This window comes from Carassius carassius, chromosome 12 (genome assembly GCF_963082965.1).
Source record: "Carassius carassius chromosome 12, fCarCar2.1, whole genome shotgun sequence".
Taxonomy (NCBI): domain Eukaryota; kingdom Metazoa; phylum Chordata; class Actinopteri; order Cypriniformes; family Cyprinidae; genus Carassius; species Carassius carassius.
Genome location: NC_081766.1, coordinates 13,774,948 through 13,794,483, shown reverse-complemented (window position 1 = coordinate 13,794,483; position 19,536 = coordinate 13,774,948). Strand labels below are relative to the sequence as shown.

The 19,536-nt window shown below is 37.9% G+C and overlaps 1 protein-coding gene across 1 annotated transcript in view; it reads left to right on the top strand.

Annotated features, from left to right (window-relative positions):
• LOC132154864 (tyrosine-protein kinase yes-like) overlaps window positions 1–19,536 on the top strand; it is a 37,139-nt gene that overhangs the window by 4,456 nt on the left and 13,147 nt on the right. Inside the window, exons 2-4 of the mRNA XM_059563580.1 lie at window positions 15,092–15,382; window positions 17,345–17,444; window positions 17,859–17,957. Of these exons, the coding sequence (XP_059419563.1) occupies window positions 15,100–15,382; window positions 17,345–17,444; window positions 17,859–17,957 (482 nt within the window). The 5' untranslated portion in view covers window positions 15,092–15,099. The remainder of the gene's footprint in view (window positions 1–15,091; window positions 15,383–17,344; window positions 17,445–17,858; window positions 17,958–19,536) is intronic.

The following is a 19,536-nucleotide window of genomic DNA, read 5'->3' as shown; positions in this document are numbered from 1 at the left end:
ACTTTGAACTAGGGCTGTAGCTATCGAATATTTTAGTAATCAAGTATTCTACCAAAAATTCCATCGATTAATCGAGTAATCGGATAAAATGTATTTTTGCTTAAAGTGCAATATTAATTATGCAAGAGAAAATAAGACTCCTGGGTCTCTTAAAGTGAACAACTAAGTTTCCTTTTTTAGAAAAAAAAATATTTTTATTTTTTAAATGCATAGAATGCAATGCATACATCGAAAAAATAAACATTTTATTATTACCCATTGTTTCTCTGTCTGTACTTGTACTGTGAACAATGACAATAAAGTTTTAAAGGGTTTTAAATAAAGCATTTTCTTAGATGCACATTAAACACATAAAACATTAATTTAATTTATCTTTTAATTATTGAAAATTAACTTAACTTTTTGGTAAACAAATGGGATTTACTATTAAAAATAAAACATGGAAGAAATGTTGTGTGATTAAACCTTAAAAAACCTTTTTACCTTTTTAGTAGTAGGCTATGTACATTCTGCTGAACAATAGTCTTTAACCAGACTTTTATTTTGACGGGTTGACATACCTTTACAGTTCTGTGTATGTGATGTGACGCTAGTTTTACTCAAATCAAACGGTCAAATGCTCATGAAGTGACTGTCAGAGCAGTTCTGGAGATGTTGTTCATGTGTTCACGTCCTTATTTAGAGAGACAGCAGACGCTGAAATCACCGCGAGCTTCACGTGCGTTTCCGTGTGTTTAATGAATGAAGACACGATTCTGCTCCATTCATTAACAGAGACACGCAGAACATGCAGCAGGAATCATATTTAAATAGACTATTCCGGCTTAATATTTACAGATATTCGTCCATATTATGATTTGATGTAAGTGCAATGACCTATTTTTGATTAATTCATTCAAAATTTGGCAAATTCCGTGCCATTCCGCGTGCCATTTGAACTGATGCTTGAGTGATGAAAATATTCCAATATACAAATAAGTTTCGATTCCTCCATCCTCATTTTCTTCCTTGCATCCTTCTCTCGCATCCTTTGACTGGTGGACCTAAGACGTAAGGAAAGGAAACAAGGATGCAGAAATAAGGAATGAGAAGTTTTCATTTTTGGGTGAACTTACCCAGTACCTTGTACCATTTAGATTGGAGAAAGTATCACCTTCAGTAGTACTCATGCTTCAGGTAATGCACTATTAAATCCTAGTCATTGTTAATGCAGTGATCAAGACCTGGGACACGTACCACTGCGGACTATGAAGTAAGCATACATTCAAACAACATGCATCGATCTCTGCAGAGCTGTTGATTTTCTGCCCTTAATCCATTTGATCTGACTAGCGTTAGCATGTGGCCCCATGTTTTATGTCATGTGGTATTCAGATGATGAGACTTAATCGGGTCTGTGTGCAAATGTGTCTGACCTTCACTAACCATGTCACCGTACAGCCGCCATGAGCAAGGACACTAGGTTGTCAGCTCACTCTCTTCAGTCATGTATTGAAGCAGCAGGGCTGATGATTCTAACAGAGTGCTTTTCGAGGTTCTTATCAGCACTCAGGGGATAATGAGATCTCTCAAAATTAGAGAGTTCATATCACTGACTGGTTGATTAGAATGCGGGTCGAATGATTGCTGTGTAATATGATTTATAAATGATATGTCATTAAGAAGGAAAGGCATGAATGACTTTGGTCCCAAAGTTCCGTTGTTTCCATTTTTGATCCTGGACCACAAAACCAGTCTTAAGTCGCTGGGGTATATTTTTAGCAATAGCCCAAAAAAAATTGTATGGGTCAAAATGATCGATTTTCTTTTTTGCCAAAAAAATCATTAGGATATTAAGTAAAGATTCATGTTCCATGGAGATATTTTGTACATTTGCTACTGTAAATATATCAAAACCTAATTTTTGATTAGTAATATGCCTTGCTAAGAACTTAATTTGGATTCAGAGTCCAGATATCAGATAGTTGTATCTCGGCCAAATATTGTCCTATCCTAATAAACCATACATCAAAGGACAGCGTAATTATTCAGCTTTCAGATGATGTATAAATCCACATTTCGAGAAGTTACCCTTATGACTGGTTTTGTGAGATTTCTTATTTTACAGGGCTGCTGAATGCTTGAATCTGATTGGCTGATTAACATTATAAGGTCTGCAATTATTTTCAGGGAAACGCATAGCTTGACTGCATTACATATCCATATCACTTCACCAAATAATTTCTGTTATATTAAAGGTCCTTACAGCCTACAACAAGAAAAGAACCAAAACCCACACTGACCCATAGGCGGAAATCGCGGGGGGGTTGGGGGGGTCCGGACCCCCCCTATCTGAGGGTTGTCCCCCTCTAAAATATAATTGAAATATGTGTATTGTAAATATAATGATATGTAGTTAAACTAATTGTGTAAGTAGTAAAACAATACAAATGCAAACGGAGCAAAAACAACAACAAAAAAAGTTTTAAACATCTCGAGTTCTCCCTGCTTTGCCTCACATTGCTTTGGTCCACTGCCTGCTCCCATTTTCATCTCACTTCACCACCGACATACACACAGTCTTGTACGTTAGATTAGATTAGCGCGGGTGCGCATTTAGATTTTCCCGCGTTCACTATGATTTAGTCGGTTTACTTCATTTAATATAGTCAATCTAATATAACATCACAATAAGAGTGCAGTTGTTCTCCAGATATTAGCATAACAAATGTGATTTAGATTTTTATAAAAATTTAATAAACAATAAGTTAATATTAAGTGTATTTTAGGCACCATATTGCCTGTTTTAGCTCTATTTCACCAACAAAAAAAATTGAAAACTAATCTACAGCAGTAACAGCACTAATTTTGAGAAACACAATGAGGAGGTGTTTCCTTACTGAATGAATCCACTTTTTGAACAAATCAGTCATTGACGTAATAAATAATTGTTTTTTCCCCTCTTTCACGTCTATACCGATCTCACTATACAGTTGTGTGAGGATGTATGTCTAAGAGTGTGTATGCCTTCATTTTGCTAGGCATGGCAAATGTTTTTATATATTCATGTTTTAATTATAACTGTGAAGCAACAACATTGCTATTAAATGTGCTATACAAATAAATAAAAGTTGAAGTTTAGTTCAAATTCCATTGTATTTTGGTGGCTTGATTTTGTAAACAACTTCAAAAACATTGCAAAAAAAAAATGTTTTGCAGAATGTTATGGTCAATTTAGTCAGCTTTTTCATTGAACCAGAAAGAAACTTTGAGAAGAAGGATAATGGAACGTTCTCCATGCAATAGTAAGGCTTTCCTCTCTGTACACAAGTACAATCTTGCCTGTTTTATTGGTGTCCCCTTCAAAACTTGCTCGTGAGAAATGTTATGTTTATTGTCCCCCCAACATTTAGATGAGATTTTCGCCCCTGACTGACCAAGCAAATAAATATACAGTCATGGTCAAAAGTTTTGAGAATTACATAAATATTAGTTTTCAAAAAGTTTGCTGCTAAACTGCTTTTAGATCTTTATTTCAGTTGTTTCTGTGATGTACTGAAATATAATTACAAGCACTTCATACGGCTCAAAGGCTTTTATCGACAATTACATGACATTTATGCAAAGAGTCAATATTTGCAGTGTTGGCCCTTCTTTTTCAGGACCTCTGCAATTCGACTGGGCATGCTCTCAATCAACTTCTGGGCCAAATCCTGACTGATAGCAACCCATTCTTTCATAATCACTTCTTGGAGTTTGTCAGAATTAGTGGGCTTTTGTTTGTCCACCCGCCTCTTGAGGATTGACCACAAGTTCTCAATGGGATTAAGATCTGGGGAGTTTCCAGGCCATGGACCCAAAATTTCAACATTCTGGTCCCCGAGCCACTTAGTTATCACTTTTGCCTTATGGCACGGTGCTCCATCGTGCTGGAAAATGCATTGTTCTTCACCAAACTGTTGTTGGATTGTTGGAAGAAGTTGCTGTTGGAGGGTGTTTTGGTACCATTCTTTATTCATGGCTGTGTTTTTGGGCAGAATTGTGAGTGAGCCCACTCCCTTGGATGAGAAGCAACTCCACACATGAATGGTGTCAGGATGCTTTACTGTTGGCATGACACAGGACTGATGGTAGCGCTCACCTTTTCTTCTCTGGACAAGCCTTTTTCCAGATGCCCCAAACAATCGGAAAGGGGCTTCATCGGAGAATATGACTTTGCCTCAGTCCTCAGCAGTCCATTCACTATACTTTCTGCAGAAGATCAATCTGTCCCTGATGTTTTTTTTGGAGAGAAGTGGCTTCTTTGCTGCCGTTCTTGACACCAGGCCATCTTCCAAAAGTCTTCGCCTCACTGTGCGTGCAGATGCGCTCACACCTGCCTGCTGCCATTCCTGAGCAAGCTCTGCACTGGTGGCACTCCGATCCCGCAGCTGAATCCTCTTTAGGAGACGATCCTGGCCCTTGCTGGACTTTCTTGGACGCCCTGAAGCCTTCTTTACAAGAATTGAACCTCTTTCCTTGAAGTTCTTGATGATCCTATAAATTGTTGATTTAGGTGCAATCTTAGTAGCCACAATATCCTTGCCTGTGAAGCCATTTTTATTAGGGATGGGGGTTTTCCACAAATATCACATTCGAATATTTGAGCTCACAAAAATGAATATTCGAATATTTGTTTATTTAAATTAAGTTTAATGAGTCAGACGTTATTTTTCAGCAACATTTGTTTTCGTCATTTTGAACAAGCTTACAATAAGCTTGAACATTACACATCGTGTTTTGTAGCTGAAAACCTTTAACAATGCGTGCAAACAAACAAAAGTACAGATTAAAAGCAAAAAAAATGTAGCTGAATGTAGCTTACACTTAACTTTTAAACTGTCAGCAAATCTTTTTTGCTTTTTTTTCTATTGTTTCAAATGTTCTTGTTAAGAAATACGGGCATGTAAACATGATTGGGGGAAAGTCGGCTCCTTAGTCTGTTAACAATAAGGCCAGCCGCGGAGAAAACACGCTCTGACGGCACAGACATTGGCGGGACTCACAAATAACGGTGTGCTAAGCGAATACGTTTTGTGAAGCGCTTCGTGTTTTCGTTTCACCAATGAATGGGATCCTCATCTGGTGGAATACATGGCTCCAGCAAGAACTGTTCCCACTCGTCTCGGCTGGATTCTGTGTAATCATCGCTGGAGAACTGGCTCAGCCTTTTCTGACGAGTGGGCATTGCATCTTCTTCATCGTGGCGACTGCATCCGCACCACTCGCATCAAGGAAAATGTTCTTTTTTTTTCTTACTTCTCTCATGTTTTCATCGAGAAACCTGAGATGTTTGTACCGAGGGTCTAGGGCAGACGCGAGAAGAGGAGTTTTCACTGCATTCTCCAAGTTAGCGGTGTTTATTCGTTGCTTGAGAGATGCTGCAACAATTGTCTTGGATCACTTTCTGTGATTTTCCACGGCATATTTGAAGTACTAGAAGACCGCAGTTCTTTTAGGGGGCGTTCACTTATCGCGTCTTTTGCATGCTCAAGTTCGTTATTTCCAATGTAGGCGCGCGGTATGCGCGCTCATAATGGAAGCGATGCGGTCGCGATGCGCACGCGGTGCGACGCGGTCCCGTTATTTCCAGGCGCGTCCGCACAGCATCGAGTTAAAAACATCTCAACTTTCAGAATGCCGCAAGCGCAGCGCAGGTCATGTGACAAGAACTAAACATTCAGCTTCATCCTTTCCTGTAACAACGTTGAAAGCTCAGCCAAGATAAAGGAACAGCTGATCATAGCTGTATATGGATTGCCATTGTGAAATAAATTTAGTAGCAGAGCTACTGAAAGCGATTTTTTTTTGTGCTGCAAATCCATTTATCCTTTGCTGAAATTCCCGCGTCTTCATGGAGAGAACGCGTCGCCTCAGGAGCACTTCTGCCCGAGCGCTTTGGAAAGAAGGAGAAAGCTGATATGTGAATGGCCCCTTAATCATTAATTAATTATTTTTTGCTTGCATACACCTTCAAATATGCCGTGGAGAATCACAGAAAGTGACCAAATTAGGTTTTATTGTGAACTTTTTTTTTTTTTTTTTTTTTTTATGCGAAATTCGAATATCATTTTTATTTATCGAATAATTAGAGCAGAACGAATATTCGAATGTTCGACTATCCGTGCACATCCCTAATTTTTATGCAACGCAATGATGGCTGCACACGTTTCTTTGCAGGTCACCATGGTTAACAATGGAAGAACAATGATTTCAAGCATCACCCTCCTTTTAACATGTCAAGTCTGTCATTCTAACCCAATGACATAATGATCTCCAGCCTTGTGCTCGTCAACATTCTCACCTGAGTTAACAAGACGATTACTGAAATGATCTCAGCAGGTCCTTTAATGACAGCAATGAAATGCAGTGGAAATGTTTTTTGGGGATTAAGTTAATTTTCATGGCAAAGAAGGACTATGCAATTCATCTAATCACTCTTCATAACATTCTGGAGTATATGCAAATTGCTATTATAAAAACTTAAGCAGCAACTTTTCCAATTTCCCATATTTATGCAATTCTCAAAACTTTTGGCCACGACTGTAGTAAACGATAAGATAAAACTGACTAATTACAGTGTTTTGGAATTGACAATGGAGGCATTGAATTAGATACGTAAGAAATTACTACACGCAAAAACCTGATGGATGTCTTTACATACAATCTGATCAATGTCTTTAGGTGTGGTGACCATAGTATAAGCACAATAATTGACTCCGGTCCATTAAATTATCTGAAAATAATGCACACCCAAGGTTCTTTTTAAATATTTCAATGACCCGTCATCAGTTATTCCTTACTTATTTTTGGTAGAATTATCTTATGCTAACCAATATTGTTTAACATAGTAAAATATTGTTAAAAATTAAAATAACTCGTTTCTGTTTTAATTTATTTTTAAACATTTTTTTTCCTGTGAAGGCAATGTTGATATTCAGCATTACTCCAGTTTTCATTGTCCTTTGGTTTTTGTAGAAACTGTGGTACATTTTTTAAGAATGTTGAACATTGAAAACAACAGCATTTATTTCAAATAGAAATCTTTTGTAACATTATAAATGTCTTCATTGGCATTTTTGATTAATGCATCCTTGCTTAATAAAAGTATTAATACTTATTAATAAAAAAATCCTACTGGCCTCAAACTTAACACTAAATGGTATGTATGACCTTACCCCTGACAGGCCCAGCCGGATCAGATGGTGGATGAATGAAAGCTTCAGCAAACTTGTGTAATCCAATCTAACTTAATTCGATTCAGTTTGATTTCAATTCCTGTTAGCCTGGTAGAGTTCATTATGTTCTATTGTAGTTTATCGATCAGACCATCTAGTCACATGTTTTAGCAGCTGTTTATATTGCTGTAATCACGAGGGTCATTTGATATTCCTTTAATAAATATTGGCCACTTGTTCGGTTGTTCAGCTGTTCAGTTCTTAAAGTTCAAGTGGCCAACCTGCTAACCATTTTGGGTTGATTTACACTGCCTAACAGATGGGACCTTTAACAACTGGGCATGGTCAATGAGATTTATGACCCTTTGCCTAGCCTCACTGACTTCCCTAAAAAAAGTCATTGTAATGGATAACTATAAAGAATAAACCCTGTCATTGTGCTCTATTTATCTGTCTCTCAAACATCTATATTCACTGAACATTTCACAAAACATTTACTATTAGACTGTGAAACTTTAATTGTTTTACAGGGGTTTCCAAATTTCTTTTTTTTCTTTTTTCTTTTTTCTTTTTTAAATCTTTAGATCTTTTTTTCAATTTTTTTTCCCCAGAATCACAGGTAGCAGAGTGAATTTATTTATTTATTTTTGGCATGGTTTTGAAAGGCAATCCAAAACCTATCGATTATGTTTTTTTTTTTTGTTTTTTTTTTGAAGACACGTTTCACACACCCAAGCTTCCCTCGATAAACCCAGGATTTCCCTGTTAGCACTTTGTGTTGTGCACAACATGAAGGATCAGATTTGGATTTGAAAGTGGATTTGAGAATTGGAGAGCACTTAAGTAGACTTGTTCGACCATGTGCCTTTTTTCATGTTTTTGATATCTTACAGGACACTTGGGATATCTTTTCTGCCTTGTGCTGCCATCATTCTTTTATGAATTATTTTGAGTTGTCTGCTTCCATCAGTGACCTTGCGTGGTTGGTGTGGTCTGGGTCCATGTCAGCGCCACCGGGGGCCATGATGTCCACTAGAAGATTAGACTGTGCAAGGATTAAATACCTTCAGGACTCAGATGGGGGATTTGAAATGAGGAACCCCACGCACCCTCACACTGGGGCTATTCTTCTACATTGCACTTAGACTAAACAGCACTAAATGACCCTTAAAGCTCATAATGAGCCTAAGCTTCTGTTCTGTTCTAGTTTTGGGGACAGAGAACATGGAGGAAATGACTAAAGGTCAATAAGAAGATAAGGCCCTGATTACGCCTGATATTAAAATGCATTTTGGTCAATCGCATCACAAGTAGAACAGGGAAACACATTCTCATTTACACCTTTCAGCTTTCAGCCCCCTGTTTTCTGAACTTTCAATCTGGTATGGCAAAAAAAGCTTGCACAGTTTACATTAAAACACATGAAAATGATACGGAGAGCAGCAGCTTCAGCAACACATCCCATAATGTTTAAGAATTAGGTCATTAGGCAGAGAGGAGACGTCTTTAGTGGCTGTCCAAACACCTTCAACCACATGCTTGTTCACACTACGAAAGCAATCCGATCAGATGCATTTTGCTCTGGAAGTGGTTGAAAGCAGATCAAATCACATCTTCATTCCAGGTGTAAACTTGGCCTAATAAGTTCCTTGAACCTCCTAGCGTTCTCTTAAAGGGTTAGTTCACCCAAATCTGCTGTGCTGTGTGACTGCTGTGAAGAGAGAACAGAAGATGAACACCGAGCCGAGCCAGATAATGACTCGTTCTCGAGTCAAGAACCATTTCTGTCTGGATATCACTACATTGCAGTGAACGCGCTCACAACAGACCCGTAAGAGAAGACAATGCTGAAATGCTGAAATGACATTGCTGAAATGCTAAAGTCATATTTTTTTTGCTATTTTTGGACCAAAATTTATTTTCGATGCTTCAACAAATTCTAGCTGACCCTCTGATGTCACATGGACTACTTTGATGATGTTTTTCTTACCTTTCTGGACATGTACAGTAGACCGTACACACAGCTTCAATGGAGGGACTGAGAGCTCTCGGACTAAATCTAAAATATCTTAAACTGTGTTCCGAAGATGAACGGAGGTCTCACGGGTTTGGAACGACATGAGAGTGAGTCATTAATGACATAATTTTCTTTTTTGGGTGAACTATCCCTTTAAATACTTGTTGTCCAACCCTGATTGCTGAGCAAGTTTTGGTGACTTCATTTTTTAGGTTAATGGTTGTGAATATATGACCCATCTTGCCCCGCTTTCAGACAAGCTGTGTGTATGAGAAAATGTACATGGATGTACAGTGCAGAGTTCATCAGAGCATAGAGAATAGGGTCAATTTGTTCATGTCAATGATGTGTACACACTGTTAATGGACTTTCAACCCTCTATACAGGCACAGACCTCCCATTGTTTGACAACAATCCACACATCTGCAAACTACTTTCTGTTTCGGCCTTTTCTCTTCCAGTCCTCTGTCTCTCTCTTACCCACTCTCTGAAATATACTCTCTTCTCAATCTGTCTGTCACTCATGTTGCTTTTCAAATAAAGAACTTTTAGAGGGTGATGGTTTAATCTGGTATATGGTAGGGCTGTGCAAAAAATCGAATGCGATTTTCATGCACATCTCATCAGTAAAGACGCTCCTGTAATTAAAAGTATATCTCCAGCACATGCATTCGGATCAGGGTTGCCAGGTTTTCACAACAAATCCTGCCCAGTTGCTTCTCAAAACTAGTTCAAAACTAGTCCAATCGCGCTTCCAGGAGGTTCCTCGATAAAAATTGCTTCCCGGGGTTACAGTATAAGTTTTTTAGCAGGGTTGCCTTGGTAAAATTCGCATTTTAGGTGCTAAATATCACGTTATTTGTATTGGGGTCGCTTCGACCCGCGGACATGAAAAACAACCACAGACTTGGCAACACTGGTTGGCATTTACTACACCGAGCCGTAATTCACTGACAATCTACACAAAATCGATGTTAAAATCGCAGACGATTCTTTGTCGATTTTGAAAACGATTTTGTGTTCGTTGTCGGTAGAGTTCAACGGTTTGAGTTCAAAATCCTCTTCTGTGTTCTACTGAAGAAACAAAGTCACCTACATCTTGGATGCCATAGGGGTAAGCAGATAAACATACAATTTTAATTTTTGGGTGAACTATGCCTTTAAAGTGATGGAAACATTTAGGACAGATTTCATTGCAGAATTTGAATGCTTTTCATTAGATCTCGCTGCAATCTTATTCTGTGGCAAATTCAAACGCTTCTCACTGGATCTCACAGCACCGTGCTGTCCAAGTAAAGCCATTCTGAGATCTGATAAAGTTTGTTTGTGTTGCGGCCCGCACTGCACAGCTCAAACTAGTAGCATGGTTTAGTTTCCCTTTTGTTTTGTTTGCCGTTTAATCTTTCTCAAATGCAACAGAAATGGCAGTGTTTACGAGTTGAATAACGTGGTGGCCGTGAGACCGCTCACAATAATTACTCACTGGCAGAAAAAATGGTCGCAATATGTGACCATTACTTCTCAGTCCGTAGCCCTGGTGCGTTTTTTTTTTTTACTTTTATTTTTTTTTATATATATAAATATAGGAGTGGTATCAAAATTGGGAATTGAAAGTTTGCTGGTATTGGCTATTGGCCACTCTCGGCCACTCCATCAGTTCTGTGTGCTTGTCACACACTGAGCACTGAGCAGCTCACTTACAAAGCTTAGATTGTGTTCAGAGACCAGATCCTTGGTTCCACATTATAAGTCTGAATCCAACAACATTATTTAACACTGTGTCCACATTGACAGCAAGTGGCACAGAGTGATGCTACAAAACTAAATCGCTACCATCACGCTCCACAAATCAGTGTCCACTGCAGGCATGTGACGTCACTTTTGCAATTTATAATGGGAGCAGTGTAGTTTCACTGGCCTCATGTCGCTTGCTCTCATTGTAGATCGGATTTGTAAAGGATTCTTATGCTTGATTCTAGCAGAGGTCAAGGTTGAATGGACTGAAGCTCATCTGTCAGGAATTCGTATAAATGTTCTCCTCATTGAAAGGATGCCGCAGTCCCCTTGGGCCCAGTCTTCGAAATTACATTGTGGGTATTAGAAGCAGATGATGTAGTGCTGAGCTCTATATGACTCCATCAGAGGTCAGATCTTTCTCCAGTTACTTCCTGCCCTCCGCTTCTCGGAGATGGGATTGATTAAAGCCTATGTTGGCGTGTTTGCAAGCACCCGTCATTGGCTTATCCTGTCTTGTAGAGGTGACACCTTTCTAGCTTTTTCCTCACAGGGTCAAGGGGGCAGGTACAGCTCCCGTGTCAGGACATGTTTGACCCACTTCAAGCTAAACACACAAGCTCAACCACTGTTCAGTACTTTTGTTCTGCTTGAATTTGTCCATTTTCAAACCCTGAAATACTCCCTTCTATAAAGTTAAACAGAGGCCACCCACTTTTTCTGTAGCCCTGGTTATGCAAGTATTTTTCCTAATAGGGGTTTTTAATTACAAGTTACAGGCCATGAACCAAACCAGGCCGTTATGAGGCAGGGTCACTGACTGAATTCTGTGCACTCGTAAATTCTCCTATCATAAACAACGGAGAGCAGAAAAGATGTTAGGGATCTTGCAGCTTAAACAATCAACAATACTAATTTTTTGTCATAATACTGAAGCCTTACCCAGTAATGAGTTTGTTTTTTAAATGTATAATTTATATATATTTTTAAATAGTTTGTTGTTAATGGTAACAGTTTAAAATATTCTGGTAATTATATAAGCTAATTATAAAAACTGAGCATACAAATATAAAAAAAATAAAAAATAAAAATTATAATAAATGCACCTGGAAATCAATTACTCAATCAATTCATCAATTGTAACAAAAAAATTATTGGATTACATTTTGCTAAATTTCAGTCTTCTTAAAAATGTAATGTTACATTCAGTGTGTTATTTACTTGTTTTTGTAGTTATTTGTGAAATTTGCTTGCAATTTCGGAGTGAAAATAATTTTTACACCAATTTGTGCATACAAATTCTAAACGGTACTTTTTGAGAGTTGCTTGTTTTTAGTGTTGTCACGATACCAAAATTATTGTTTCGATACCGATACCTAGTCAAGAATTGCGATTTCGATACTTTTCCTGAAAAGGGAAAATACACTCTCAAATATCATTGCTGTGCTTTATTTTAGAACCGGGACAACAGTCTAATCATATAACACACTAATAAATGAACATATGAACAGCAGATATATTAAACATTTGAACAAAATATGAAATATCAAAATATAAAAAATAAATTAGAGCAATGACATTCAAGGTAAAGAAAGAATAAATTTTGCAGCATTATCTCAGTTATCATAAGAAACATAAGAGTAATAAATTTATCTAGTCTCTGAACTTTGAATAAAAATATGAACAGCGATTATATTAAACAATGTTTCTGAACTCAGAAGATAAATGTAAAAAGATAAATGATATCAATTTAAGCAATGGCATTCAAGTTAAAAAAAAAAAGCAAATAAAATTTAGCAGCAATATCTCAGAAATTGTAACTTATTCTGTCAGTTGTGCAACCTTTTCTTTCAGAGGAGAAAACTTTAATGAGCGTCATCTTTATTGAGCGTCATCTTTTTCTACCAGTCGTGGAGCAGTGGCCACAGTATCGTGCTCGCACATGCAGCCTAGTGATGCGCGGGTCGGGTTTTTTTTCCAACCCGCGGGTCCCGCTTTTATGAAATTATTTGGCCCGCCCCAGCCCGCAAATAAAGTAACATTTCTTTTCTCATTTCTCGTTCACTGAAGTTCCTCCCTCCACAGCAGCGCGCGAGCAGGGCGCTATTAGCAGCGCATGCGCAGCTCGTGAACAGCTCTGTGAACTGTTTCATCCTGTCAAAGAGTTACTCAAGATGTGACGGACGGATGTGCTATGTTGAACGAGATCGAGAGATCTTCTCATTCATGAACGAGTCGAATGAACTGATACATCTCGTTTATGAATGAAATGAATGAGTATACAGGGTCTGTGAGCCAAGCATGTAAATCTCGATCAGCAATCAGCAGATACAAAGCGCAGTTATAGGTGCTGTGCAGATACGCTCGTTTTCATATTTAGCATACATAACATAACTCCATGTTTAATCCCCGATTAATGTGAATATTATATATGAACTGTCTGACCAAACAAATAAAATGTTAATTATGCAAGAAAACCTCGTGCTTTGTTCATCTGAACAATTTATTTAAACTATTTAATGCGATTATGCACACATTTTAGTAAAGCCAAATCGCTGTAGTGCTTTTTTGCTGCGTGCATGAGGAAAAAAAACTCAGACGTCCATAGGGAGGCACTGGAAGCGTGCATTGCACACACCAACATGAAATACGTCTCTTACAAATCTGGAACGCAGTCATTCTTTGAAGTATCGATACTAATACATTTAGGAATCGTGACGTTTTTAATTTCCGAGAATCGCGATACTTTTGAAGTATCGGTGCACTGTGCAACAATACTTGTTTTATTCTCTGATTGGTAGTTTTTCACCAGGAACATGGTATACAGTATAGTGATTCCTGATGCCTTCAACAAAAGTATACCTTTGATGAACAACTAAGTAGCTCCCAGTAGGTCTTTCTTTAAAGTCTTCATTCAAAATGTACAATTCCCGTATGGAGGAAATGAATGTGATTTTTACTTCCAAAATGACTGTTGCATTATAAATCTTGTTGTCTTTCATAGTATGTTTCTCCAAGCTATCTGTGAGTGGCCCTGCTGTGTCTCGTAAACCCTCCTCTCAGGGCCACCTGTTCCTTCAAGGCCACACTCGCATTCCTCATTCCCCTGCACATGTGTGCCTGCGTTGTGCCGAGTACAGCCCAGACAAAGAGGCCTGGCAGAAACACAAGCAGCGAACGGGGCGTCTGGAGATTATACGATCATCTCTCTGAAGCTCTGTCTGCGAGGGTATTGCCCTTCTATCACATTGACCACACTGAGCGTTCAACACGTCCTGACACTTTTGTTTGGGTTGGGTTGTTAGGGACATGGATCGCTGTCAAAGGATGCCTGTGTGATTAACTCGGACATTTGCATTGCTGCGCAATGACGGCAAATCTGTTGAAAGCAGTTTTGAGTTGGCTAGTATCAGGAAGCAGATGCTTATGCTGAGGTCTGATTTGAGGTTTCCTTCATTGTGAAAACACGTTCCTTGTTTGACAAGTGACATATTTTTTATCTGCATTGTATAATGTTAATTAAACTCTACTTGCTTACAAATTCGCTAAATTAAAACAAAAACAGACTAAATGTTAACTGGTACAGGGAAGACACACTCATCTGAACATACTAATTGCATTAATTAATAGTATAAGAACATAGTATTTACTTTAGTAATCGCAATAGTACTTACATTATTTTTTACATCCATAATTGCTTTTAAGTCTCTTTACTGTTACTGTTCTCATAAAAATACAATTACTTGTGTTGCATGTAGAATTTTTAATCTATGTTCAATGTTTAACATGAAATATTATATCAAAATGTTTTAAGTCAGTGCTCATTCAGTGAAGACTATGAAGTTACGGAATACGGAGTCCCGCTAGCTAATTTTTTTAAACAAAAAATTTGGTAACTCCTTTCAAGATTGATAATAATATGAAATGTTAATAATATGGAAATCACACCAGAGTCTATGAAAAGGGTCCATTGTGTGCAAAGAGTCTCCCTCAGGGAATCTCAACAGTCTGGTGTGATTTTTTTTTTTTGTACATTGTTTTGATTGTAGCCATAAAGTGTTGCAATTGCTGTGATAGATCAAGATTGCACTCCTTTTGCAAAATTGCCTTGAGCGCTGGTAAATATTAACTCATCTCTCCACAGGCTTGACTATGGGCTGTGTCAAGAGTAAAGAGGACAAGGGTCCTACACAGAAGTACCGACCAGATCCCACCAATCCCACCCCTGGGTCACACATGGGTCTCTATGGACCAGACCCCACTCAGATGGGCCAGTCACCTGCCCTTAAGGGCCCGACCAATAACTACAACAGCCGCACAACTGGGCTCACCCCGTTTGGTGGCTCCTCCTCTGTCATCACACCCTTCGGTGGAGCCGCCTCCTCGTCCTTCTCCACTGTTGCTGTGAGCAACCCCTTCCCTGGTGCTGTCACAGGTGAGTGGACGAGTGATAAGAGCTCTGACTGTATCTCTGAAGTAACCTTTTCTAAGGAAACAAGAATTCCTAAGAAACAATATCAGATGCCTGATACCAGGTCTGACCTCAGATCTTCACATTTCTCCATTCCAGGTTTTATGAGCTCAGAGCTCTATACAAAATACGTGAAGGATAAATGAAAATAATAAAAATATATGTTTTTTTTTAGTATATTTCCTGCTCTAAATTCTAAGACACATATATATATATACACACACACACAGTTTTGATAAAAAATTATTTTAGCAAAATAAGAGGAATCATACAAAATGCATGTTATTTTTTATTTAGCACTGAGCTGAATAAGATATTTCAGGGTCATCATGAGGATAAAGGTTGTGTTTGGTGTTTTGTTTGCATATGTAAGCACTTTTATTGAAAGATAGAGTTCATGTAAGCCAGATGTCATGTAAATAAGAACACTAAAACAATAGATCCAGTGTTTTTCATTAAATCAGAATTACAAACTGCAGTTGTAGTAGGCCTAAATAAATGCGAGGGGAACTAATGTGATTTCTTCCTCTTTGTTAAGTGGTAATATCTCTGTTCTGCTTCAGGCAGTGCTGTGAAGAGATCTCTTGAGTCCAAGTCTGTCTCTCTCTCTTACTCCGAGAGGCTGGGTATAAATGCGATATGTGTCTACATTAGAAAAGCCAAATAATAAGATCTTTGTGTGTTCTCTGTGAGTGCAGAGTTTTTATTTAGTTGGGTTATAAATTGTGTAATTATCACATCATGTCTTGTCACAGGGCTAATGCTGTTCACAAATCTGCTTTTTCAGGCAGCATTTGATCTGATAGCCTTCGCTTAAATGCTCAATCCAGTTTGGCCTGATAGAAATTAGGAAAAATCTATTTTCTCTCTTATCTTTTATGTTGATATTGATCAACAAGATTGACAAAATAAACGAGAAAACTGCTGGTTGCTGATGCTGTTATTTCTTTTTTCTTTATTGCTGGCTGTTGACTTTATTACTTGGCACAAATATGTTATGTTTACTTAACCGAGATACTTAAAGACCACATTCCATTTGTTTGAATTTAATCTTATTTTGTTTTTACAATATTATTAATCTTTGATGTGTGTGTGTGTGTGTTTATTTGTACACATGCATTTGTACATTTTACTCTAATTATATAAAACAAAACAAAAAAAAAATACATATTTTCTTATTTAATGTAACCATTTTAAACTGTTTACATTTTACACTATAGATCTCATTGTACAGTAAATAATGCACAAATCTGTGCATAAATCTTCTGTTCCAGAATTTACCACATTATTATTTTTCTTTCTTTAGTCTTATTTAATTGTTCTTTCTGTCCTCATGTCATATATGTATCCTTAAAAATAAAACAGAAGTTCCTTGTGTGTTTGCACACACTTGGTGAATGTTTTGTAGTTGGTATAGAGAAGTTTCTGCTGGAGAGAAACTTCACTTGTAGCAGTATCGACTAAAGTTTTGCTATTGCAACAACCCTAATTACTCAGCGTTAACACTTTACCAACAGGTTCAAACCTGATCCCATTTATTAGCTAAACCGAAGGAACACCAGCACCCATGCACACGTCATACCCCTTAGGCTTCTTGACCTGGCAGATCTGTGTGTGGCATAGCGGATGTAATCAGCGGGTCAGCCCTCTGTTCTTCGCTAATGGATAATCTGGTCTCGGGGGCCTGCTTGGGTTTAATCCAACCTGCTCCTTTTGTCCCCCCTCTCACTCAAAACCATCTCAGCTCTGCCATCCATAAACCAGACTGGTGAAAATCCCATTGTTGATGTAGTGAAGAGCAAGCCGGCTAGAATCAGTGGACGCTTCATTCAGCATGTCTATTAGCTATCAGCATGCCATTATAGCATTGCTTGTCTGAACCTTTGATTTGCATCTTTACACAACCTGCATTGATTTTTCTTGCAGGTGGTGTAACTTTCTTTGTGGCCTTATATGATTATGAAGCCAGGACATCAGATGACCTCTCCTTCAAGAAAGGCGATAGATTTCAGATTATCAACAACACGTGAGTTCCTCAGCTCTGCTCGTTCACCCATATCCACCCCGGGGCGACATGTGTATGTGTAAAATAATCCAGCTACAAGAATGAAATTTGGTGGGATATATTTATTTATTTCCTTTTTTTAATCCATCATTGTGTTCATCGAGGACGAAATCTGTCTGGGTTAATGCGTTTCTATAATGGGCCATCTGTTCATCCACCAGCCAGGTTTAGCTTTCTGTAAACGCTCACAGCTCAATTTTTTTCCCAGTTTAATGACTCTGACGTTTTAATCATACACCTCCAAATCCTTCTCTTCCCTGCATTTTTAATGTGTTGATAACATTGCCTGCAGACGCTTGTTGCTAAATTGTTTTCAGTTTGCGGTGAAGGACTTGAACCTGATAACTCGGTTGTGTCTTTTGCTTCGGCCCACAGAGAGGGAGACTGGTGGGAGGCTCGTTCCATCAACACGGGGCATAAGGGCTACATTCCCAGCAATTACGTGGCCCCTGCAGACTCTATCCAAGCGGAAGAGTAAGTAACTCCTCTCCTCCTGTGCTTATCCAATCATCTCATCGCTTCACGCCATAATTAAGAGAGCGTGATGGCCGGTCACACGTTCTCCCGGAGCGCTGGTGCTGACAAACACCAACAAACGCGTGACTGCAAGACAAAAGCCTCTCTTTTTCAGATACAAACTTTGTCTGTTTCTCTTTCAGTGTTGCTCCTTCTCGCACATATTACTCTGGCTCTTTTCCTCCTTTTTTCTGTTAGGCTTGTTTGTACAAGCATTTGCTTTTATTCTTTGGTTAAAACATTTGTAGAATGAAAAATAGCAGTGTTTAATTTTACAGTTTTGACTTGGAACATTTTTTATCGATATATTTTCTGGTTTAAATTTGTCTGTTTCAGTGAATCAGTTGTGATTTGTTTGTAAAAGTCTTTGTCTTTGTGTGTTTTTTTTCATGTATAATATTGTAGCGAAGATATCTTTATCGGTTCATAGAAATTCAAATGAATTAACATGATTAAATACCATTCTTCACTGTTCGTTTAGTAAAAATAGACTGGAAGTATGCCTTAATGATTTTAACCGCTTTAGGAAAAATATCAAGATAACCAATTTTAAATCCTTTATATACACCTCAAGATACAAGTCAAGAGTTTGGAGTCAGTAATGCAATTTTCTATTTTTATTTTTGACAGAAATTAAAAATATTGTAATTTAAATAATCCTGAAAATGTAATCGTTTCACAAAAATATTAAGCAAAACAAGTGTTGTCAACATTAATGATAATAAAAAATATTTGAGCACCAAATCATTATTTGATCACCAAACCAGTATCTGAGCACCAAATTAGCATATTAGAATGATTTCAGAAGGATAATGTGACATTGAAGACTGAAGTAATGACTGCTGAAAATTCAGCTTTGCCATCTCAAGAATAATTTTAATTTTAAAATACATTAAAATAGAAAACTTTTAATCTAATATTACTGATAATAATATCTAGTAATATTTCACAATATTACTGTTTGTACAATATTTTTGGTCAAATTTTTGTAGCATTAGAGACTAGTGTTGCACGGTGCACCGATACTTCAAAAGTATTGCGATTCTCAGAAATTAAAAACATCACGATTCCTAAATTTATTAGTATCGATACTTCAAAGAATGACTGCGTTCCAGATTTGTAAGAGACGTATTTCATGTTGGTGTGTGCAACGCACGCTTCCAGTGCCTCCCTATGGACGGCTGTGTACTTTTCTCCTCACGCACGCAGCAAAAAAGCACTACAGCGAGAAGGCTGCATTAGTGGCTTTACTAAACTGATTTGGCTTTACTAAAATGTGTGCATAATCGCTTTAAATAGTTTAAATAATTTGTTCAGATGAACAAAGCACGAGGTTTTCTTGCATAATTAACATTTTAATTGTTTGGTCAGACAGTTCATATATAATATTCACATTAATTGGGGATTAAACGTGGAGTTATGTTCTGTATGCTAAATATGAAAACGAGCGTATCTGCACAGCACCTATAACTGCGCTTTGTATCTGCTGATTGCTGATCGAGAGTTACATGCTTGGCTCACAGACCCTGTATACTCA